This window comes from Miniopterus schreibersii (assembly GCF_964146895.1).
Source record: "Miniopterus schreibersii genome assembly, chromosome: 12".
Taxonomy (NCBI): domain Eukaryota; kingdom Metazoa; phylum Chordata; class Mammalia; order Chiroptera; family Miniopteridae; genus Miniopterus; species Miniopterus schreibersii.
In genome coordinates, this window is record NC_138112.1 from 73,373,383 (window position 1) to 73,398,124 (window position 24,742).

General features: G+C 66.3%; 1 protein-coding gene across 1 annotated transcript in view; it reads right to left on the bottom strand.

Moving 5' to 3' along the window:
- The window catches only part of BRSK2 (BR serine/threonine kinase 2), a gene marked incomplete at its 5' end in the record, with an annotated part of 51,463 nt that overhangs the window by 17,443 nt on the left and 9,278 nt on the right, over positions 1-24,742 (bottom strand). The window contains 10 exons of the mRNA XM_081153674.1: positions 15-112; positions 234-398; positions 686-717; positions 2,158-2,304; positions 2,450-2,518; positions 2,646-2,679; positions 3,122-3,238; positions 4,802-4,942; positions 6,705-6,790; positions 7,555-7,649. Coding sequence (XP_081009800.1) covers positions 15-112; positions 234-398; positions 686-717; positions 2,158-2,304; positions 2,450-2,518; positions 2,646-2,679; positions 3,122-3,238; positions 4,802-4,942; positions 6,705-6,790; positions 7,555-7,649 — 984 coding nt within the window. The remainder of the gene's footprint in view (positions 1-14; positions 113-233; positions 399-685; positions 718-2,157; positions 2,305-2,449; positions 2,519-2,645; positions 2,680-3,121; positions 3,239-4,801; positions 4,943-6,704; positions 6,791-7,554; positions 7,650-24,742) is intronic.

Below are 24,742 nucleotides of genomic sequence, written 5' to 3' on the forward strand. Positions count from 1 at the left end.
CTGGGATCCTGTACCTATTTCGTTCCTGGGGGGCAGGTCCTCATCCTCGTGGCTGGGGTACCTTTCTTTCCGGTCCAGGAGGAGGAAGTAGATCATCTTCTCCTGGTTCTCCCTGCGGGGGGTGGGGAGCCCGGAGAAGGGTCAGCAAGCACAGGCCTGTCCACCGATGGACGGTGCTCCCGGGGCCACGGCATTCCCCACCCCGCCGCCTGCGGACCCCACGTGGGACATACTCCTCCGACAGTAGGTCCTGCAGCAGCTTGTTTCGGTCTCGGAAGCAGCCCAGCGAGTGCATGCTGTCCAGCACGTCGGGGTCAATGTCCTCCAGGCTGGGCAGCGAGCGGATCTGCACCTTCCGGGGGATGGGCTGCTCCGGCTCCGGCTCGTTCTTGCCGCCTCTGTGGAGGACAGGGCACCACCAGCGGTCACTGACCTCAGCGAGCCTGAGGCTCCTCCCCCCCAGCCCTTCCTGGGGACCCTGAGTCCTGCTCTCTCCCTGTCCCAGCCCCTGTACACCTCCTGCGTCCTGCTGTGCCCAGTGCAGGCCGGCCGGGAGGCCCTGAGCGCCGGCTGGGGCCGGGGGCAGGCCTGCGCTGGGCTGGGTGCTCCCCCCGCCTTCCCTAGCAGGCACTCCAGGCCGAGCGACAGGCAAAGCAGGCGATGAGTGGGAGGAGAAGCTACTTACATATACCATGTGTGTTTCTGAATGTGCTCTAGCTACAAGAGAGAGAAACAGGAGGTTAGTGTGGAGGGAGCGGGAGCCCGCGTTAGGAGGCCAGAGGGAGCAGGAGCTGGGAGCACCTGGGGAGGGAGGAGCACCGTGGAGGAAGACAGGAGCGCCAGAGAGCGGGAGGGGGCCGGGAAAGGGGGAGAGGGTATGGGAGGGAGGAAGGGGGAGGGTGCAGATGGAGGGAAGGGGGGAGGACATGGGGAGGGGGGGAGGAAAATGGGGAGGGGCTGCGTTCCCAGAGGCCCCAGGCCAGCCCCCTGACCCTGCCTACCCCAGTGGAAGAGGAAATGCCAGTCTAGAGAAGGGTGATGGTGATGGTGGGGGCTGCAGGAAGGGGCAGGAGGCAGGGGGCCCTGGTGGCTCAGAGAAGGAGGCCTGAGGGAGGAGAGCAGAGGCAGCCCGGGGGCGGACCACCTGCGGGGAGGGGCTGGGGTGCAGGTGAGAGCAGGGGGCTCAGAGGCTCACTCTCCACGTGCCTCTCCACCAGCCTGGGGACAGCTGGGTTGGGGAGGTTGGGAGAAGGTGGCCTCTTGGTCACTGGGCCACCCCTGTCCTGGAAAGGCCAGTCCAGGGAGGTCCTGCTGCCCTTGCCCTGGAGACCTAACATCCTGGTACCAGCTAAGCCCTTCATTCAGAAGTGGGACTTCCCTCAGAACCCCCAGACCCCAGTAGTCAGCGGGTCAGGACGAGCTCTGTTCACTGACAAGGCTGGCCCGGAAATTGGGGGGCAGGGACTAGAGTTGGTGGACACTGGCCTCCCAGGCACACCTGCAGGACACAGCCAGCAGGAGGCCCCCATGCACATACCCACCTATCTGTGCACACTTTCACACCTAGGCACATGCTCACACCTGTGCACACACCTGTGCAGTACACCTGTGCACACACCTGTGCAGTACACCTGTGCATACACTCTCCTACATATGCACGCACATGCATACACAACTGCACCTGTGCATGGGCACGCACACATTAATAGTTCTCACATGCATGTGCACACATGTATGTGCACAGCTGTGAATGCACTCATGCACGTGCACTCACACCTACGCACACATGCAAACAACTGCATGCACTCTCATGCACACACACGCCTGTGCACACACACGCACGTGTACTCACACACAAACCTATACGTGCACACGTGCACATGCACACACCCAAGCATCCATACACATACCCAAGCGCCGGGCACGCACCCACTGAGCTGTGCAGCTTACGCACGTGCACACACACACACAGCTGTGCAGACACTCACGCACGTGTATCCGCACACCCAGGGCTCCCTGTACCACACTCGCAGGCGCAGGTCTTCCTTCCCAGGGAGGTGGCATGGAGATGGAACCCCTACCGGGGGCCCTGGAGTCTGGGCTGGAAGCGCAGGCCGCGCCCTCGGACCCTCTACCCGCACCTACGCCCGCACGCACCGTGAGGCGCCGCGCCGCGTCCACCTCGATCATGCCGCGCAGCAGGCTCTGGCAGTCGGGCGGGATGAAGTGCGGCATGTGGAACACGCCCCGCTTCACCTTCTCCAGCAGCTGCCGCAGGTTGTCGTCGTCGAAGGGCAGCGCCCCCTGCCGGCCGGGGAGGGGGTCACCGCGGGGCGGGGGACTGGGGGGAGGGGCGGGACAGAGCGGGCGGGACAGAGACGGGGGTGAGGGGCGGGCCGCGGGGCGGCGGGCGGGGCGCGGGCGGAGCGGGGCGCGGGGGGCGGCTCACCACCAGCAACGCGAAGAGGATCACCCCGCAGCTCCACACGTCGGCCTTGCGCCCGTCGTACTTCTCTCCCTGCGGAGGGCGCTGCGGTTGGCTTCGCGGGCAATGCGGGGCCCCGGCGGAGGGTCTGGGGCCCGCGAGGGCGCGGGTGGGAGGAGGCCCCTTGGACAGGGACTGGGGGCGCGTGGCGGTTACTTACCCGGATCACCTCGGGGCAGGCATAGTGGGGGGACCTGAAGGCAAAAGCAGCGTCAGGGCGCAGGACTCGCTGTCCGCCCAGCTGTGCCCTCGGGGCTGCCCCAGGACCCTGGCAGGTGGATGCCGGAAGAGAGGTGCCTCCCCATTGCCCCCCAGCCCGGAGCAGGACGCCGGTACACCAGCCCGCTCCCCAAAAGGGCTGGACCCGCCCACCTTCCCGGGCCCGGCCAGAATGCCCAGGGGAGCACCGGACCAGACGGTCACCTGCGGCCCCCTCACTGCACCGCACGTCGGAGCCACCGCCAGGAGTGGGACCAGGGGTCCTGCCTGCAGCCCGGGCTGTGCGGTGCCGGACGGGGGCTTGGGGCTTGCGGCCACCTGGGGCAGACCCCTCGCTCGGGCCTCCAGGGGCCACGGCGCTGAGCCACCTGCGCGCGTTGCGGAGCCCGCGGCGGCCGGGAGGGGGCGCCCACTCACCCGCAGCTGGTCTCCAGCAGGCTGTCCCCCACCTGCAGCGACGCCATGCCGAAGTCCGCGATGCGGATGTTGTTCTTCTCGTCCAGCAGGAGGTTCTCTGGTTTCAGGTCCCTGTGGCTGGAAGAAAGGCGGCGGCGGCTGCCCGGGTCCCGCCCCAAGCCCCGCCCACACAGCCCCGGCCAATGGCAGCCCGGCCCGGTGACATCGCAGGCAGCCAATCGGAAGTCGCCTGCCTAGGGGCCGGCAGCGTGTCTGCGACGCAGGGGTGGGGACCTTCAGGTCACATCATGTGCTCCCGCGGCCTGGGGGCGGGCCCCGATGTACGCGCCCCCCTCGCGGCTTCCCCCACGCCTGCTCTCCCACGCCTGCTCTCCCCACGCCTGCTCTCCCACGCCTGCTCTCCCACGCCTGCTCTCCCACGCCTGCTCTCCCACGCCTGCTCTCCCCCACGCCTGCTCTCCCCCACGCCTGCTCTCCCCACGCCTGCTCTCCCACGCCTGCTCTCCCACGCCTGCTCTCCCACGCCTGCTCTCCCCACGCCTGCTCTCCCACGCCTGCTCTCCCACGCCTGCTCTCCCACGCCTGCTCTCCCACGCCTGCTCTCCCCACGCCTGCTCTCCCACGCCTGCTCTCCCACGCCTGCTCTCCCCACGCCTGCTCTCCCCACGCCTGCTCTCCCACGCCTGCTCTCCCACGCCTGCTCTCCCACGCCTGCTCTCCCACGCCTGCTCTCCCCACGCCTGCTCTCCCACACCTGCTCTCCCACACCTGCTCTCCCCACGCCTGCTCTCCCACGCCTGCTCTCCCACGCCTGCTCTCCCACGCCTGCTCTCCCACACCTGCTCTCCCCACGCCTGCTCTCCCACACCTGCTCTCCCACACCTGCTCTCCCCACGCCTGCTCTCCCCACGCCTGCTCTCCCACACCTGCTCTCCCACACCTGCTCTCCCCACGCCTGCTCTCCCACGCCTGCTCTCCCACGCCTGCTCTCCCACGCCTGCTCTCCCCACGCCTGCTCTCCCACGCCTGCTCTCCCACGCCTGCTCTCCCCACGCCTGCTCTCCCACGCCTGCTCTCCCACGCCTGCTCTCCCCACGCCTGCTCTCCCCACGCCTGCTCTCCCACGCCTGCTCTCCCCACGCCTGCTCTCCCCACGCCTGCTCTCCCCACGCCTGCTCTCCCCACGCCTGCTCTCCCACGCCTGCTCTCCCACGCCTGCTCTCCCACGCCTGCTCTCCCACGCCTGCTCTCCCACGCCTGCTCTCCCACGCCTGCTCTCCCACGCCTGCTCTCCCCCACGCCTGCTCTCCCCACGCCTGCTCTCCCACGCCTGCTCTCCCACACCTGCTCTCCCCACGCCTGCTCTCCCACACCTGCTCTCCCACACCTGCTCTCCCACACCTGCTCTCCCACACCTGCTCTCCCACACCTGCTCTCCCCCACACCTACTCTCCCACGCCTGCTCTCCCCACGCCTGCTCTCCCACGCCTGCTCTCCCCACGCCTGCTCTCCCACACCTGCTCTCCCCACACCTGCTCTGGGCCGATGCCGACCAGCGCCCTCAGTCTGAACAGCCCTGTCCCCAGAACCCCTGAAAAGCCGAGGGAGGAAGCTTCCTGCGCAGAGGGGCAGGAGCTGTGCTGGGGGGCCCCGGGGTGGGGTCAGGGGGGGTCAGCGCACCAGATGGAGTGGCTGTGGCAGAAGTCCAGAGCGGAGATGATCTGCCGGAAGAACTTGCGGGCCTCCTTGGGGGTCAGCCTCCCCTTCTTGACCAGGTAGTCGAAGAGCTCCCCGCCAGACACATGTTCTAGCACCAGGTATCTGCAGGGACGGGCGGGCGTCAGGTGGCTGCACACGCGCCCCTGGCCCACCTGGGGCCACCCTCGGTGTGAGGGGCCCTGCTCACCGCCCTCCTAGCAGGCCCGCCTCTGGGGCAGCCACTGGGGGAGCCCCCTGGGGCTGGGGCCTGGGAGCAGGGCCACACTCGGCTTCCCGCTGAGGGATCCCTGGGCCCCAAGGCGAGAGGGGCTCCGTGGTTGCTGACGCTCCTGGCGCTGGGGCTTGGACCTCCCAGGCCTCACCCTGGCCAGCCCAGGCTGGGCTCCCGAAGCCGGGGTACAAATCAGACACGGCCCTCGGGGAGCCCTGGCCGGCAGGGTGGTCTTTGAAACCGGGCAAGGGGCTGGCAGACCAGGGGTGGGGGGCAGGAAGACGTCCGGGTCGGTGGCTGGGGGGACCCTACCCCCCTCTGAAGGTGTTGACTGAGAAGCAGAGCATCGGAGCCAAGCCTCCCCTGTGGAGCCTGAGGGGCTGGTTTCTGGGTTGCGGGTGGGGGGTGGCCCCTGGACACTGAAGCCTGTGAGGCCTCAGGGGAGCTTGGGTGGGGCTGTGCAGACCCCCTGGGAGGTGCTGTGAGCGCTGAGGGTGGCGGGCCTGGGTGGGCTGCAGTGGCTTGGGGAGGGGAAGTGGACCCGAGAGGAGGCAGCAGGACTCGCAGGACGGGCTGGGGAGGGGGAGGGTGTGGGCCTCGGGGACGGGCTGCCTGCAGAGCTGGTCTTGGAGGACTCATGGGGTTAGTGGGGGGTACCCCAGGGCATCAAGAAGAGGAGAGGAGAGAAGGGAGGGGCGGGGGCTGGAGATGCAGGGCTGGGGCACCGGGTGGCGTCCAGGCAGGAGCGGGACAGCCCGAGCACAGCACAGGTCGAAGGGTGCCCTGCAGGCGCCCTAACCTTGGTGGCCCCCGCTTGCTCCTCTGCCTCCAGGCTTCCTTCCTGGGGCTGCCTTGGGATTCGGACCCCCTGGGAGGGGGCTGTCCCCAGCACAACTGGACCAGCCGCCTGTCCACCTTCCTCCTAGCCACCGGGCCTTTGCCCGGGCTGTGCCTCCTCCTCGGGCTATTGTCCTGGGTCCTCCCCTGCTCCTGCCCCCCCCCCAAAGTGGCTTCCTCAGGCAAGTGCTCTGCCCCTCGCCCTCGGGAGCCCATCCTCAAAAGTATCTCGACAGAAGCGAGGAGGTGACCGGTGTCCTGCATGTTGTACGTAGAAGTGGACTGTGCCTGCCCCAGCACCTGCCTGCACCCCAAACTCATGGGACATCACCAAGACCCTGCAAGGCGAGCCGCCGTCAAGCCTGTGGGTGGGTGTGTCCCGTCTGTGCCCTCATCCTGGTTCTGATGTGGCTGAGCTCCTGCGGCTCACCAGTGTCCGGGGCCCCAACACCATGACCAGCCAACTGGCCCCTCAGGCCTGTGGCGACAGTGTCTCCACTGCTCAGGGCCCCCACATGGTGCAGCTCTGCCCCCCCATCCTCAGTTAAACACGGGAGCTGGGCCATTCGTGCCATGTTGGGACCCTGGCTGGCCCCTGCCCCTTGCCCCCCACCCCCTTCTCCAGGCAGCCCTGTCCCCCACGGTGGTTCAAGCTGATGGCTCTGCGCCTGGTCAAGGTGCAGTGACACCACTGCCCGGGGCTTGTCCTGAGACGGCCCCGCTTGGCCCCACTGACCGACGGGCTGCCCGGCCCCTCCCCAGGCCTCACAGCCCCCACTCTGGCCACCCCAACTCTCCAGGCCCAGCAATACCTACAAATATTTTTTGTTTTCATAAACGTCGTGCAGCTTGAGAACATGAGGGTGTTCGATGAGCTTCAGGATGGCGATCTCTCGCTCCACCTGCCGGGGGGACATCATTGAATCACATGGAGCTCGGCCCCTGGAGACCCCCCACCCATCCACCACCCGAAACGTGCCTGCATGTGGGTAGGACTGAGGGGCACAGACCCCGACCTCACCCTGCCCACCAGGAGCCTCACTGTCGGGGACATAGAGGGTGGTGTCAGTCCAGCCCCTTGGGACACCTCAGTGGGCTCATGGGCATAGCCCAGGGCTTTGGGGCAGGGCCAGTCTAGCAGCAGAGTCTCCACCCTGTGGGACAGACAGGCCTACATGGCATAGCACACAGCCCCACTGGTGACAGGGCCACCTCCAGGTTCCTCACCCAACTGCACCGGGTCCCTGCCAGGCCTTTAGGGAGACGGGCCCCAGTTACACCCCGCCCCCTTGCCCCGGCTCCTGTCTCTCCACTTAGACATCTCAACACCCCAGCCAGAGCCCAGGGCCCAGCCAGGCGCCATCCAAGGCAGGGTCAGAATCCACCTGGTCCCCACCTGCACTGCCCCACCCACCCAAGAAATGGCCACCTCCCCTCACAACCACCCACCTTGGGTCCTTTGGGGTCCTCAGGTGAACCCACCCAAATCCTCCCCCTTCCCTCAGCAGCCAGAGGGGACCCCACTGACATCACTGGCCTCGCCCACCTGGTTGGCTTCCCTGCAGCCCAGCCTCTGGTCTGCCCGTGGCACTGACCGCAGGGCCCCCTGCCCCGTCTACCCCGCCAGGGCCAGCTCCCACCCCGACTGCCCCGCCCCCCCACTCACCTTCATCAACACGGACTCGCTGAGCTTTTCCCGGTTGACGATTTTGATGGCCACCTTCTGGCATGTGACACAGTGAATCCCCAGCTTCACAAGGCCTGTGGGGAGAGCAGCCTGTCAGACCCACCCCGGGCCATGCCCAGGGCCACACCCAGGGCCTCGAGGACCCACAGTGGCATCCTACCCCCAGGCCAGCACCACCCCAGCCTGCCTCACACCCTTGGCCCTGGAACCCCCACTGAGGGGACACTCCCATAACCACGCTCCTGGCCACACTTCAAGGACCCACAGTCCTGGCCCCCCCTGCCTTGTCATGTGGGCACAGCTGGGTGCCTGCCTCCCCTCCCTGCCCTCCCCCAGGATGTGCCACCACAAGCCTCTCACACCCCCCAGCCCCCTGCCAGCTGCCTCGGGCCCCAGATACCCAGCTCCCCTTCCTGATCTGGGGGGCCTGGGCACTGCCACATGAGGGTGACCTGGTAACCACGGCTCTGCAGTCTGACCATAATTTCTGCTGTTTTAAGGGACAAAAACCACGTCAGGACCCCCTTTCTGTGAACACTGAAGGACGCCACCCTGTCCTTTCCAATTTCAAAAAGGGACCGATGGTACCCCTCCCGCCTTGTAGAGACCTTGACACCTCAGGTCCGCCCCTTTTCACACTGGGAGGCGGGGCTTTCTTACTGATTTGCAAGAGCCCTTTGTGATATGTCCCCTAATCAATCAATCACGTCACAACCGTATCTCTGCCTACACCAGGCACCCACGTCTCCTTCCCAGCACCCTTCAGGGAGGCCTCCTCCTCCAGCTGGCACAGCCTCTGCCTGTCACGGCCAAGAGATGAGGCTGTGTCCCCCAGAGACACAGTACCGGGCTCCCACGGTGCGGGGACCAGGCCCTCGTGAACCCCATGCCTGACCCTGAAGCTCCAGCCTCAGGGAGGGCAGACGCCCGCAGGGTGTGCCCGCTGAGCCCGGCTCCTGGGGCCTCTCCCTGGCTGCCTCTGATCAGCTCGGGAGCCCTGCGGTCCAGGTTGGGCGGGAGGCACAGCACCCGCGTCCATGCATCCACCGGTCAGAGCCCGCGGCCCAGGGACTCCACCAACTCCAGCACGGCAGGGCTGGCACTGCCCCCCCATCCTTGGCCCGGGCAGGGAAACAGGCAGGAGCAAGAGGCAGAACTGCCTGGCAAGTCCCCAAAACAAGGCCGAGAGGAACCAGGGAACAGCGGTGACAGGAGGCAAAGGCCACTGCCTGGAGAGGGACAAGCTCCTACAAGTCCCGAGCGCCCAGGACAGATGCCAGGTGAGGTGGGTTCCTGGGAAGAGATTCCACAAATACCTGAACGTGAGCCAGCGAGACCCCACAGGGCAGAGCCGGGGTGTGAGGCGGGCGGCGAGCCCTGGGCCAGCTCTGCGTTAGCAGAACATGGAGCCACGTCAGGCCCCGGAACAGTGTGTAAGTAGCTACGGCCGGTCAGAGCCGCCAGAGGGACATGAAAATGGCGAAACACACAGGCCAGGGTGGGGGGACGGCGGTGAGCGCCGGCCTGCGCAGGAATCACGAGCGCACTGGCCCACGCACGCACACGCCACGCGGGCCGAGAGGGCAGCTGTCATCGACGGGCCGGGGAGTTCCCTGCTTCCAGAGGAGGAAGCGCTGGGCCTCAGATGGACAGGGAGACAGGGAGCGGCACCGGCCGCCCCTCCAGAAACGGGAAGCCAGACGACACAGCCACCGCGACGATGACAACAGCTGTCTGCCGAGCAGAGCCGAGCACGGGGGTGCCGTGAACCGGGTCGCAGTGACCACCCCTTTTAGAGGAGGAAACGCCGCTGCTGCGTCACCAGCTGGTGCACGGCCACTCAGAAAGGCGGGAAGGAGAAAGGGCACAGCCTACGAGGTGCCCCGGGGAGCCCCAGGCTATGGGACACTGGCCAGCTGCACCCTCAGAGCTGCTCACGGGCCTGTGGGCTGGGGTCCAGGCGGCCAGGACCCATGGCTGGGGTGTGTCCTGCGACTCTGGTGGCTCCCTGCCTACTTTCATTTTCATCCACCTGCTGCCGCACTGCCCTGCAGACTCCTATACACCCCTCAAAGCCCAGCATGGAGGTGCCCCTCCTTGGTGAATCTTCCCTACCACCAGGGCAGCAGCTCGGCCCTGGGTGTGCTGGTCCCCGCATCTTGGGATCTCTGGGGCGGGGTGTGTGGGTTCTGAGCGGTGCTGCCAGGCCTGGGGGCAGGCAGCAGGGAGTCCTCGTCAGGAGCCACTGCAGCCTCAAGGGGCGGAGGCAGCTCCTGCTGGGGAAGCCCGCAGCTGCCCTAATCACCCAGCCCTCCAAGTGCTCAGGCTTATTACCCAATTGGTGTTTTATCTCTAATTATTGTCTTTACAGCAAACACAAGCACACACGGAGAGAAAGTATACACCATGTCACGCCGCGGGAGGCGAGAGGCGGGAGGCAGTCTGCGCCAGTGGGTGTGCTGGGGGGGTGCCCGAGGGTACTGGCTGCCTCCCTGGGAAGGAAGCCTCTCCCAAAGAGGACTGGGGTGCAGTTCCTACAGTTTTTGCCCCCAAAAGACACTCACAGTTGCTCCAAGCCCACGCCTGGACCAGGCCCTTGCTGATGGCCCCATGTCCCCAGCACCCTGGGGCCCTCCCAGGGCATGACAGCCACCCTTTAATGGGTCCGGGAGGAGGTCCCGAAGCTTGGAGGTCAGCCTGTCCAGTGAGAGCTTCATCCCCCTGCGGAACCGGCCTGGTCCCACCCGACCCCTCTCCACTCAGGCACTTAGGCTCTGGTGTCACCTCCCTAAAGGCTGACCTGTGTCCTGTCCTGCAGACTAGACCTGGGGCTGCCCTGTTTCTGACTCAGTTATGCTCAGGGCACTGCACCCCTGACCCTCCTGACCCTTGTCTCCCCACCCTGCTGTCTCCCCCACATCGGTCTCTGTGACTGCCCAGACAGAGATCCTGTCACCCACTGGCTGGCCCTGCCACAGCCCTTCCCCAATCCTCCCACCAGCACAGACCAGGGCCCCCTTCAGTGGGGGCAGCTCTCCAGAGTCCTGAATTTTCTGTCCCAAAGTTCTTCTGGCCTGTGCCCCCACCCCAAGTCTCCTCCTGCCACAGACAACCTGTCCCTCCTGCCCAGGGGAGGGTCGTACACTTCAGTGCCACAGGCCCCCTCGCTGTACAGTGCACTGGGCACCTGGCTGCGTGTCAGCTGGCCCTCGGGCACGGGTGGCCAGAGGGCAGCACCCCTGAGATGTGTGGAGGACAGCATGCGCCAGGGTCCCCGCTCTGAGTCCACAGGTCGAGGGGAGGGCACCCCTCTCAGCACCTCCCAGGTCCCACCACTAATGCTCACAGGACCACTCGAGCATCACGAACTCCTGGGACAGCAGACTGTCCTTCCCTGCTGCTAACCGCTGTGCCTCTGGGGCCACGTGGCCATCTCCCCAGGGCCACGGGCACCGCTAACAGTGACCCACTTTCCACCACCTCATGGGCCTCACTGTGGGGGTGTTGGGGGGCAATTTCTGCGGCCAAGTGCAGAAGACACTCCCCCCCTGCCCAGGCTCTCCTTGGAGGAACATGAGTCAGCAGAGCGGCCGCCCTGAGCCAGCACAGCCTCCTCCGTCCTGGCAGCGTGTGGGCAGCGGGGAGAAGCCTCCGAGGACAGGCAGGAGCAGACGCAGTGCTGCTGCTGTGACGAGAGGGCCACGGGACTGCGGGCCACGGGACTGCGGGGAGGACTGCCGGTCCTCCACCCCCAACCGCCTCTTGCTGAGCGACCTGGATCCAAGCTCACAGCCTGCCCTTGACCATCCTGGAGGAGCCGCTGCTGAAGACACTGTCCCCACAGGGACCACAACCCCATGCCCAGGCCAGGACCCAGGTGCCAGCCCCCTGTGCCCTCATCATGGCCCTCACTAGAGGGGGGGCCTCCTAAAGGGGGGCATGGCACTCCCCACCAGGCAAAGGCCCCGATGGGAGCTCGAAGCAGCAGATGTGCCTGGGACCAGCTGACCACCGGCTTTCCCGAGAAGCTGAGCCCGCTGCCAGCTCTCCAGGGCACCACCCTGGCCAGAAAGGAGAAAGGAGGCACAGGCCCCGCTTGCTTGGGGTGTCTGTGGTGTCCCCCTGCACCTGGCCCTGCAGCCTCCACCCTCCTAATCCTGGCTCTTCCTGCCACCCTGTCACCCTGCTGCTCCAGGCTGCAGTAAAACACTTGGGGAGGACCCTGGGGACGCGCCCCCTGGGAGCCAGTCTCCTGCAGTGAGGTCCCTCCCACACTGCACCACGGCTGCTCCTGTGGTCAGCGGAAGGTGGCAGAAAGAATGGCCGGGCCTCGCAAGGTCAGATGGTCACAGCAGCACAGCTCCCTCTCGGGGCCCGTGCCCTGGGCCCTGCTCTGAGGAGCCACTGCCGGCCTTGAGGCCACCCTGTGTAGATGCCCAGCAGCGGCCAATGCCCACGAGCGAGCCCTGGCCTCACACTGAACCTCGTGAGTCGCCTGAGCACGACCACCCTGGGACGCCTGAGCCTCAAGCCACTGAGTTTGGGGTGACTTGTCATGGAACAAAAGACCAGGAATATGCCCAGTCCTCCAACTACAGGCTGCAGAAAAATGCTCAGCGCTGGAGCTGGCACGAGCTGAGCACACGTGGGGGACAGCCAGCCTCACCAGGGGGACACAAGGCCTCGGCAGCAGACTGGCCGGGGTGGGCCAGGCAGGCGGTCCGACAAGGTTCCCTGCCCACCCCGAGTTCCCTCACTTGCGTAAGTGGGGAGACTGCCCCCCTGACCCCGGCCCAGCCCTGTCCAGACAGCACAGAGCTGGAGGAGGCCACACGGGGCAAGTCCGTCCTGCTCCTCTCCATGTCCCAACAGTGACCGGTCACCCAGGCAGCCTCCCTGCCGGAGTGGCAGGGCCACAGCCTCTACCCACGGTCTGCCCCATCCCCTGCCTGCCGGCCAGCTCCCCACAGGTGAGAGTCTTTAGGGAGTCAGCTGCTGGTGGAAAGCAAGGGCCGGCCGGTCTCCCAGGACTAGCTCCTGTGCCAGATGAGAGTGGGGGTGGGAAGGGCAGCCAGTCACTGGAGGTACAGGTGGTCCTGCAAGGGACCTCCAGGTGGCCATGCTCCAGGTGATGGTGTGGGCAGCTGGCGGAGCCTCTCCTAAGCCCATGGGGATACTGTGGGACCTGCCTGGACCCCCCATCACAAATGGAGTGTGTGGCCCCAAAAAGCTGTGTCCCAGTCCTAGCACTTGGGCCCCATGAATGTGACCTCGTTTGGAAAGAGGGCCTGTGCAGAGCTGGGTTACGAGAGCACCCTGCACAGGGAGGCAGTGACATGAGTCACTGGGCGAACCCCGGGAGCTGGGCACGGGCCTGGACCAGCTGCTCCCTTGCAGCCCCAGGAGGCGCCAGCCCACAGAACCCGGCCTCGGGAACAGAAAGAGCAAGGCCCTGTGTGTCAGCGGCCAGGAATGCGGCAGCTTGTGGCGCCCAGGGAACCGGTGTAGGCATTTTCCTCGAGCTTCCTTTCATCGGGAAACCCAGTACGTTCCGTTCACCCCACGAGGACGATGCGGTTGAAGCACCCATGTTCAGGTGGCTCACTGAGACTCGCGCTGCGCCCGGTGCCCACACACGCCCTGCAAGAGTGTCCCAGGCTCCAACAAGGAAGCACCCTCCGGGCTCTCCTCCCAGGGTCAGCCTGCAGGCACCCAGGGTGGGACTCAGGGGAGGGGTGCGGGCTCGGCCCCTCGGCAAGAGCCACCGTGCAGGCCCAGCTGGCGCTCTCCACTGTCTGGCCCCCTGCGGGCTGCAGACCACCCAGCCTGGAGCCTTGGCTGACCCAGGGCGCTTGGGCCTGGACGGGGCGGGGCCCCCTGCTCCAGAAACGTCTGGTCAGAACTAAGGCTCCCAAGTACCCTCCGCTTGGACGCTGAGCTCACAACACCCCGCTCTGGCTCAGGAAGGGAGGGAGGCTGGGCGAAGCCTCGGAGACACCAAGGCCACTGTCCCGCCGGGTCCCGCCCGAGGGGTCGGCTGAAGCCCGCCCAGCCCGGCGCGGGCGCTTCCCCAGCGGGGGCGGGCACGAGCCCCCCCTTCGCCCCCTCTGCACGGTATTAAGGCGTCAACGACGCGCTGGGCAAGGGCTTGGGGCGAAACCGGGAGCCGGGGACCCACTGAGGTCGTTTCCCAGGGTCGGCGAGGGGCGGGGCGCGCCTGCGGGAGCCCGGCCCCGAGCGGCGTTCAGCACCCTGGACAGGGCCTCCGGCGCGCCGCGGGGTCCCCCGCCCCGGGCTCGGGGGCCGCGAGGGCCTTTCTCCGGCCCACGGCCTGCGCGCCGCCAGAGCCAGGGAGCCCCGGGGGGCCGGTTGTCAGCGCCCCCGGGCCGCCTCCTCTGGCCACACCCCAGCTGTTCCGGGGCTTCCTGGTCCTGGGGGTCAGCAGGGCGGTGACCTGCACACCCAGGACGCCCCTTCCTCCCAGAGCTGCTCAGACCAGTGAGCGGGGCGCCCAGGCGCCGCACGAAGGGTCCGGGGGCCGCCCCCATCCAGCCCAAGCCCAGCTGCGACCCCTCCCCCCCTGCCCGCGTCCAGGCCCGGCGCGCGCTCCTCGGGCCTCCAAGTCCCTCCTCGACGGCAGAGGGCGGCCCGGCGCCTGGGGATCCGGAGCGCGCGGCCCGCGGGCTTGGTTCTGGGGCTCAGCGAGCGCCCTCACCCCGGGCTCCCCGCGTCCCAGACCCGGGGCGCCCGGGCCCCGCGGGCCCACAGCAAACCCCCCGCGGCGCGCGCGCCTCGGGCCTCCGCAGACGAACGCGCCGCCCGAGGCCGCCCCGCCCCGGCCCCACGGACGCCGCGGGGACCCGGGGGCTCGGCCGGCCGGCGGCGGGGGGGGGGGGGGCGCGCGCGCAGACATCAAAGCGCCGCTGGTTCCCCCGCATTAGCGGGTCCGGGCTGCGTGCTTCCCGCGCCCCCGCCCAGCCGACCTCCTTTCCAGGCGCGCGCCCCCAGTCCCGGTGCCCCAGTTCTCAGCCTCTGTTCCCCAAACCCCTTCTCCTTCCGTTGGGGGGAGGGAGTGCCCGCTCCCGCGCCCCGCCCCCCGCTTTGCGCGGCACCCCGCTCCACGGAATCCTCTTCGGGGCACCCACATTTCCCGTCTTGGGGAGGCCCTCCCACCGCAGCTGCAGTGACACCCCCACGGCCCATGAGCGCCCTGCGGGGCTCGGGGTCCACACCCACGCGCTCCCCCGGCGTCGGGAGGGAGACCCCCACGGAGGGGCGCGGGGGGGGGGCGGGGGGGCACCCCCAGCGCGGCTCCCTCCCGATATAGAGTCTGCGCTTCCTTCGCCCACCCGCGCCAGGCAGGCCAGGGGATGGCGGCGCGTCTCTCGGGAGATGACTGTTCACGCTCGGAAAAGGAGCCTCTCAAATTAAATTAATTAAGCCCTGAAATATTTCACACACGCTTCAGCCCCTGGGCTGCCTCTGCCGAGCTCCCTGCCCTCCCCACCCACAGCCCCCTGACCAGAGGAGGGCCCTGCTGTCCCCTCTTCGGGACAGACTGGACCCCCGCGGCCCTTGAGGGGAGGCAGGGTGTGGGGACATTCTGGCACTCCTCACATAAGGCGGGCTAGTCTAGTCCCCAAGGCCTGCCCGTGGAGCCCCTGGATGGTGATGGGAGCAGGGCTGCAGCCGGGGCTCAGGCTTTGAAGCTGGCTCCCCGTCCCTTCCTGGAATGGGGGCTCACGTGGCCCCTCCAGCCCCAGGGCTGTCCTTATGCCCTCTCCTGCCTGTGGTGAAGACTGGACGAGAGCCCCCATATACACATCCACAGTCCTGAGCCCCTACAGTGCCCCCCCCAAGTCAGCTGGGCTTGCAGGTGAAGAGACCCAGCTGGGGGCCCAAAGGCAGTCGGCAGGGCCTTGGAACCAGGGCCCCTGAAAATCAGAAGACATCACCCATGCCCTCTCCCCCCAAAGCTCCTTCTCAGTCCTGCACCCAACTGGAAGGTGCTGAAAGGAACCACCAACTGGAGCCCCAGGGTTAAGAACTCGCTTTCCAGGACCCAGTGTGTGTGGGGTGTGGGCTTGATCCTCCTGGGAACACAGACCTTCCTCCCTGTGAGACTCAGGCCAGGCTCCCAAGGTCAAAGCTGAGAAGGGGCGAGATGCTGGGCACCCGCTGGACACCAAGGGACGCCAAGCACCAGGCCTGCAGGCTCAGTAACGGGCAGACCCTCCCCGCCCCCCAGAGGCTGGTGTGGGCTCCAACACAGACCAGCTGGGAACAGGGGCATCCCCTGCCGCTGGGAGGGAGGGTGCCTGGAGGTGTTTCCCAAGCAGGTGGCCATGAGGTGCGTGTTTGGAGAGGAGGGCTGGTCCCAGAGGACTGTGCTGCTCAGGTCATGGAGGAGACAGAGCGTGGAGTTCCGGGGAGGGCAGGGCCGGGGCAGATGTGTGGGGGCCCTGGGAGGAGTCGGGCTGGGGCCTGTGCCACCACCAGAAAGACCCAGGTCCCTTGTGCTTGCCTCCTATCGACCCCACACTCTGGGTTGGAAAGACAAGACCTCAGGACATTCTGGAAACCTCTGGAAGGAAGGGGGGCAAGTCATAGGGAACAGGACAAGGGCCAGGGGACCCTAGAGAGGTGGGGTGTCACCATCAGGCCTGAGGTGGTGCCGCAAACACGGTGAGGCACTTGCTGAGGGTGTGGGGGGACGTCCCGGGTAGGCATCCCCTCTCCACGCCAAGACCGAGAGAGGGCCAGAGACAGTCCAGTAGGGTGGGCCCGGGAGGCAGCCGGGAGCAAAGTCTCCTGGTTCTGTCGTAAGAAGGGCTGTTAAGACAGGGCCGCTCTGGTGTCTGGGAAGAGAGGGGGCACCCAGCCCCCAGGGAGGCGCCCGTTCTCCAAGGGGGTCCTCCAGTGGGGGTTGGGCAGGCTCCTCGTGGCTCTAACATCAGCCAAGTTCGGCAAGGCCCGCGGAGCCTGTGGGCGGGGCAGGATCAGAGGCCGGAGCATAAGCTCTGGGCACTGTCTTGGGCGAGGGCAGGCAGCACCTGTCCCTGCCCACCCCACCCCAGGATGTCAGCCTGCCCCCAGGGGCCGGGCAGTGGCCAGCAGCCTCTCACCCACGGGTGCCAGGCCCCCAGACTGAGCTCAGGTGCGAGCACCGCCACCTGGGAATCTCACAGCTGGGCCTCCCCTGGCGCAGGTGAGCGTGCGTAGGGCCCTTCCCCCGGGAAGAATGTCTCACACGCTCTCGCACCCATGCACAGACATGACCTCACTTCTCACACACTCCTGCACACACGTGGACTCAGTCACACACCTGATAGGCATGAACACGCACAGGCTCACGCTCACACTGCGCACACACAGGCTCTCACACACGGCTGCACATACACACACGCTTGTGCACAAAGACTCCTGCTTGCACACACACTCTCCACACACGCAGATTCACACAGTTGTGCACACGCTTTGCACACACTCACACGCTGGTACACATGTGGGTCTTCATAACTGGGGCAGAGCGTGGGGGGACAATGCCTCTGCAGGAAGAGCCAGCCTGGCCTGGAGGAGGGGGTGGTGCAGTGGGAGCAGGAGCCAGGGGTGCAGGGGGCTCAGGCTCCTGTGATCAGGTGACCATCCTGGAAAGGCTGAGCCCTGCCCCTCCCCACCTGCTGGGCCCTCCCTGGGTTGCAGAGGGCGTTGGAAGTCTGGCCCCAGGCTGGCTGGGACGTGATCTTCCAGAGCAGTGCTAGTTGTGGGCACCCCTGCAGTCAGTGGCCGCACAGGGGTGAGGCTGCTGTGCCCAAGCCACACCTTCTCCCCAACTCCAGGGAGGGGGGCAGAGCAACACCCACTGCCCAGCTGCAGCCCCCACTCTGCCCGCTAACCCAGGCTCGAGGGGTGTCCAGGTTGGGGCGATGGCCTCTTTCCCAACCTCTGGCCCTGGAGTAAGGAGAGGGAGGGGTGGGCGAGAGTGGGCCAGCCGGGCCACTGTGGGAGCCCCGATCAGTCTGAGTCTAAAACCCGCCCTACAGGGAATGGGGGCTGCTCTGGGGGCCCCAGGGGAGGAGCCTGCTCAGCCGGCGGCCAGCCTCCCACACCCCTATCCCTGAAGGATCCCCAGCTGGTCTCTAAACCCCGAGCCGCCTCATACAAAGCCCTCCCCCTCCTCTCTCCTGCCAAACCGCCATCTGTTGCCATGGCGACGGAGCAGAAAAGGCAGGCGGCTCTCGGCGCTCTCCCCACCCCCTCCTTCCCTGCTCCTTCAGCTGGCCTGGGCTCAGAGCAGGGGCTGGTGCAGCCCCACTGGCCCCGGAGCCCCCTGGGCCCAGCGAGGGGCCTGGCCACAGCCCCGCTAACACCTGCGTCCAGCACAGGAGGCCAGGCTGAGCTCTCTCGCGACTCCAGCCTCCAGAGTCCCCTCCTCTGGCCCTGCCACGGTGCCAACCCTGCCCCGGCAGGTCCTGTCTGGCACTGGGGAATAGCTGGTGGCCTATCCGCTCCCCAACCCACCTCCCCTGCTGTGCACCCACCAAGGAGCAGCCCCAGGGCCAGCCACCTGCCCTGCCCGCCCTGAGGCCAGATCCAGGGGGGAGGTACAGTCCTGGCTACTGAAGGGGTGGTGCCCAGCAGGTGGCCTCACCTGCACCTGCTGCCCCAGGTGAACTCCCGATGGACTGAGAAGACCGGGAGAGGAGGAGAGACCACAGGCTCTAAAGTCAGGGTCGGCTACCACCCCAGAGGTCCCGGGGTGGACCACCCGCCTCCATGGCAGCAGTGCCCCAGCTGAGCACATCACGGCCACGGTGCAGCTCTCACAACCACGGGTGCCCCTCCGGCCTCCAGGCCCCGGGCCCAGAGCGGTGCAGCCACTCGCCGGGAGGCGGCCAGTGCTGAGCAGCAGACCTGGTGACCGCACACAACCAGAGACAGGCCTGAGCTCCTGGCTTCTCGTTTTCTTCTGTGTCCCGAGCTCTGGTTTGCTCCCTGACACCCGCTTTTCCAGCGCCCCCATCCCAGCTGCTTCTCCACACGCCTCGAGGTGTGAGTGCCGCACAGATTTCAAAGGGCGGTTTCCGGTCTCTACGCGGGGACACGCCCGTGAGACCAGCAGGATGATCAGGACGGGGTCGCCTCCTCCGGCCCCAGGGGTCCTACCGCCCCTCTGCCGCCCCTCTGCACCCTTTGCTCACTGTCACTACCGAGTCTGCCTTCTCTGGACCGTCACATAGACGCAGTGCCACCCAGCACACAGACAGCCGCAGCGGTGACTCAGAGTGGCCCAGTTCCCCGAGAGCGACAGGCCGGTGAACGGAGAAATGGATCCTTGGCGCGGAAGGAGCTCTGACTTACACCCCCACGCTCGACCGTCCTCAAAGGAGCCGAGGAAGAGCCTGGCTTCTCTGAGAAACACAAATGCCCCCCCCCAGGAGCTCAGTGGCCACCGGCACAGGGCAGGCCTCGGACCGGCCGACGGAGGATGGTCCTGCAGAGTTTCAGGACGGTCCCCAGCAGGGCCGGCCCTCCAGGCTCAGGCGCAGGGCCTGGGAGTGGGGAGGCAGGTGCACTTGAGGCAGAGATGTGGGGCCACGGGAGCAGGAGGGCGCCTGCCTGCTTCTCTTCCTGCCTGGAGGCCCTGGCGTCCAAGGGCCACCTGCCCTGTGGGCCCAGGAGGCGGGGGCCCGAGCCTGAGACTGTGCCATGAAGCCCCCACGAAACCACCCAGTTCCTTCCAAAGGTCCTGGGCCCAGCCCATGGGTTGTGTGGACACTGGACTCGATCCCACAAGGGGGGGACACAAGGTTGCAGAAGAAGCGGGCCCAGGGCTGTCAGGATCGACCCCTTCTCCCAGGGCCACAGGGGGCCATGTGGACAGATGGGGGCCGGGGGGGCGAAGGCCCTGACAAGAGGCCGCCCAGATCTCTACCCTCAGGTGTCGAGGGAGGGCTCTGAGGGGGGAAGGAGGGGTTCCCTCGCCTCAGCAGAGTAGGTGCCCAGCCTCAGCAGCTCCGTGGTTTCCATGACGACTGTAGAGGAAGTAGGAGACCCAGGGGGTGTATGATGCAAGAGGGTACCCCTCCTCTTCCTTCCCCACCCCCTGGCTTCCTCCCACCCCAGCACCAACTCCCCCAGGACCAGGAGCCCCCAAACAGGCCCACCCACCCCACTCACCCTGGAGCCAGGAAGGAGGATATGGTCCCCATGGTGTCCCCACCTCCAGGCAGGGGCTTCCCCCTGCACAGCAGGACCCACCCGAGCCTCCCTCAGGCATGGGAAGCCCACCCACCCACCCACCCACCCCGCAGGGGCGTCCGCCTACTGTGCGCTCAGCACCACACCCAAGGGCACAAGCCCCAGATGCTGACCAACCAACCTCAGGACTGGGGTGGGGTCTGCAGGGGACAGGGAGGCAGGAGGCAGAGAGAGAGAACCAGCACCCAGCACCCAGATCCTCCACCCGGCCAGGCCACAACCTCTCCAGCCACACTCAGGCTCGGGCAGGTGCCCAAGGGGACCCGCCGCCTTATCTGGGACACAAGTGCCGTGCCATGAGCCCGGCTCCTCGGTGTGCCCCTCCCCTGCCATCCCTGCCCAGACGCCCCCACTCCTCCCTGGAGTAGGGGCCACACCTCTAGTCCCTCGGGGCACATGACCACATCAGATCTTTATTAACTGGCTTTTCAATTCAATACTGTAAAATTAGACCAATGAAATATTCTTATTGAGTCCAGTAACTACTCAGTGATTCAATCTGGTAAATTGTGTATTTTTAAGTTGGTGCCCTAGTTTTAGAAGCCTCGGGACTGGGGGCGGATGCTGGTGGCCGGCCACGCCCTGTAGGCTAGGGACAGGAAGGTGGGTGGCAGGCCCAAGGGGCCCCAGGAGAAGGGGAAGTCAGGAGGCGTGTAGGAAGCAGGCAGCAGAGGGCCGGCCTTGGGGCTGCTGTGGAGGGAAGGCCGAGGCTGGACCGCAGGGAGGCAGGACTAGCAGCGGTGCCCGGGCCAGCAGCCGTCCAGCCCCCAGGGACCAGCAGGGGTGTGGGGTAGGGCAGGCAGTAGAGGGACAGATCCCTGGTGGTCAGCAGGAGCGACTCGGCATCAGTGACCAAGGGCGTGGCTGGGAGGGCAGGGGTCACTGGCAGAGGCGGGCAACCTGTGGTCCAGGACCTGCCTGCCCAGCAGAGCTCTGACCCCACCAGACCCCAGGGATGGTGGATGGTGTTGGGGCGGCCGCAGCGATAAGGTCAGACGTCTACCCTGAGAAGCCCGAGTGGGTCTCCGCCTGTCAGGACACAGACAGACACACCAACAAGAGGCAGCTGCAGCCCCAGCCGACTCCACACACTCTTGCTGGGAGTCGGGGACCCTCAGGCATGAAGCCAGGCCAAGACGCTCACAATCTAAGCCGGGTGTAGATACGCTTCCCAGAAGCCTCCGGGACTCGCTGCAGCCCCCGCCCCATGGAGCAGGAGCTGCAGGTCAGCAGACCCCTTCCATCCCTGATACAGAACACAGGCTCCTGCGCCGGCCAGCCCGCCCGTGGTCAGAGAATGGCACAGCCCACCCGCCCGGCTCCCAGAGCAGCATCGTCACCGGGACACCGGGACACTTGGCCCCTGTGGCCCAGTGGGTAGGCAAGGAAAGGGGTGGAGGGGGCAGGGCTGTGGAGCAGGCAGGCCTCTCTGGTCTGCACCGACACCTCCTGTCCCCCACTTGGGGTTTCCATGAGGATTTCACAAAAAACTGGGTGTCTCTGCAGGGTGTGGGGCTGAGGGGCCACTCTGCACTGTCAGATTTGTATTTAGCTTAAAAAAACACCGACCCACATTTCACAAACTCTCTGCTCACTTGGTTTCCCCAACCACAAGGATGGTCCGAGGTTCCACCCTCCTGGCCCTGCCAGTGAGTCTGTGCCCCCTCCCCACTCCTGGGGTGAGGGGAGGTGGGGACATGAGCCACAGTCTCTCCCAGCTCCTCCCCAGGAGACCAGCCCTTGGGTTCCTCCTCTGATCCAGGGTGCAGGCACCCCGATTATAACTTCCAGAGATGCACATGGGGAGCACCTGACCTGGGAGTGGGGGTGAGGTGGGTCCAGGGCAGGGTGGCAGGGCTCAGGGAACCCCAACAGGGCTGGCATGAGCCTGACACCATGGCGCTGGGGCCAGATGGGCAGTATCCTGGGCATTCCTTGCTGGGCCTAGGCTGGCCCTGGAGCCCAGCAAGGGACTCAGTCCAGGCTGGCTGCTCCCTGGGGGTGAATCCAGACCCTGCTTGGGTCCCTCAGGGGATGTGCTCCCCAGACAGCCAGGCAGACACAGGCCCCGCCTGCCATGCCCTCAGGAAGTGGGAACAGGGCCCTGAGCCCCATCCCTGCCCGCAGGGTCTGGAGCTAGGAGAGCTGGCCCATCCCCAAAGTATATACTGGGGCCATAATCTCCCGCCTGGGGTAATAATAGAATCTGCTTAGTGGGCAGTGGGCAGCTTGTTCTAAGGACAGAGAGAGGAGAAAGGCGGACACCTGCGTGTCCACACTGGCCCTGTCCTCCCAGACGGTCAGGCCCTGAGCGCCTGGGACTGCTCCCAGGAGGCCGCCTGCCTGGAGCTGTCCATGGTCACGGAGCCAGGGTGGGCCGTCCGCCTCTGCCAACTCTTCCCCTCTCGGGGCCGGCACTCAGGCTGGCAGCCAGGGGGACAGGGAGGTGGGACCAACAGAACAAGGAGCAGCCCCTCCCCCCATGTGCCGACTGCACAGCCACACACAGCCTCAGGCTGCAGCTCCTTGCTCTGCACCCCAAGTCCACTGCCTTGACCTCCTGACCCCCGGACCCCCGAGGTGCCCCTCCCCTTATCTCCTCCCCACCCCACAGCACCTGCTGCCCAGAGACCCAGCAGCAAGCTCTCAGTTCATGCACAGATTTCCTCTCCCCCTGCAAACCTGCAGTCAGTCCCAGTGCCAGCCCGCTGGGCACAGGCTTAGTTTATGAGGTCCCGTGCCCAAACGCCACTGGGAGGCCACCCATCCTGAGGCCACACACACCAGAGACCCTGACATCATCCCAAAGCACAGGGGCCCCAGGTTGTGGCCCTGCTCACCTCATGACAGGGCTGACTGCCACCTGCCCTGGGCTCCTGAGCAGGGAGTGAAGCAGAGGCACAGAGCACCTGGCCCCCCCAGCACCCAGCCGACACCTGCTCCAGGCCTACCCAGAGCTAACAGCAACACCCCATGTGCCCAACCCATTTCTGGGGCTGCAGGCCCCTCTAGGGTAGAGGCCACTTGGCGTCCAAGAAAAGAAGTGCCCCATGAGGGTAGGTGCTGGTCTGCAGGCCCCCAGGTATAGCCCCAATGGTGAACCCCTAAGGTCTAGCAAGGAACCACAGAGATTTGGGAACAGTAGGGACTTGCCCACAGCCACTGGCCACTCTCAGGGGCCTGCTGCCCAATGGACTGCTGCAGAGCCTGCTGAAGGGCCAGTCACAGTCTCTGCAGACATCCCTCAGCAAAGAGACCTGCCACCCTGCAGTCCTGCCGCCGGTCAGCAGGCTCCCACGCCTCTCCTCCCTGAGGCTTGGGGAGGGGGCTCTTGCAGTGGGCGTGGGCAGCAACCAGAGCCCAGACCAGCCTAAACTAGCAGGGACAGGCCTGGCTGCTCCCCAGTCTCCCAGCCCAGGTAAGGACTATCTCCAGCAGAGACCAGCCAGCTTCCCAGAGGTGCCCCCCCCTCCCAGCAGCACCGAGAGAGAGAGAGAGAGAGAGAGAGAGAGAGAGAGATGCTGCTGACCAGGCCTGAATCAGCACAGAACCCTATGGGAGCCACCTGGGCCCAGCAGGCCTGTCGCCCAGAGGCCACCTGACTGGGGTGACTTAGGACGCTGTGGGCCCTGGATGGAGGAGCAGGGAGTGAGACTGTGAGGTCGGGGGCATGGGCCCCTCAGCCCCTGCCAGGCCCAGAGCATCACTGGGTCCCACAGGGCTGACAGCCAAGCTGGGTCCCCAGGTCTTCACCAGAATGTGGCTTCAGTCTGACTCCCCTGCTGGTTATCTGCCCCCGGCCTGGTTCCCAATGGGGACAGCACCAGCATCACTCACAGTGACCCACGGGCTAGGGATGACATGGGTTGGGGTGAGGATTGGCCACCTTCCTGGTCTCTGGGTGTGGGGACAACCACTACTGACCCCCGAGTGACCCACCTGGGCTCCACGTCCCCCTCTCACAGTCACCAGCACAGGGACGCCTGGAGGAGCATGTGCACTGCGGGGGGGGGGGGGGGGGGGCTTGATGCAGGGCCCCGAGGTCAGAGGTCCCAGGGCTGGCTAATCCCAAAGGGCAGCAGTGGACATGGGTCTGAGCACCCCACAGGTGGAGGCACAGGGAGGGGTTGGTGCAAACATGGATCTACCCTCGAATCTGGGGGCATCCCCAGAGGCACCCCTGCAACCCTGCCAAGCCCGAGGCACCCATCCTCCTGGGGCCCACAGCCCTCATCCCTGCATTGACACCCTTGCTGCCCCGTGGCATCTGCCGGAGGTGCCCGATCTGTGCCATGTCGTGGTGAGTTATAAATCCTTTGGGATTTGGGGTTTAGAGTCAGCAAGCCTCCAATCTGAGCCAGACCCTCTGCCTCAGAGATAAGCCAGCACCTAAACCCTCACCTCACACCCTCCCCAACAGGAAACCTTCCCCCCACCCCCATGGCCTCAGGCCTTCAGTGGGAGGCCTCGAGCCCAGCACTGAGCCCAGATGGTGCTTTGGGGTGGGAGGGATGGGTGGGGTTGGCTCCCTACATCCAGGACCAATTCCCTCCAATGCCCCAGAGCCTGGCCCACAGCTGGTGGCCCCTTGGCCACCCCCAGGCCATCCAGGGAGGTCCCAGTCTCCTACACAAATCCCTGCATTTCTTCCACCTCAGGCCACAAGACCCCATAACAAGGATTTCAGGAGTGAGCCATGGGACCTGACCGCACCGTGTGCCTGCCCCTCCCCAGGGAGCCCCCACAGCGCAGAGTGGGGCCCAGTGGTCAAGGCCTCCCAGGTTGCTCTGTGCCCTGCGGTACCCACATTGGGTGACACCTCGGGAACCTGGCACTCACGTCCGCCCCCAGCGAGTCAGCAGCAGCCCCAAGAGAACTGGCCACCAGCTTCTCAGGTGGGGCCAGG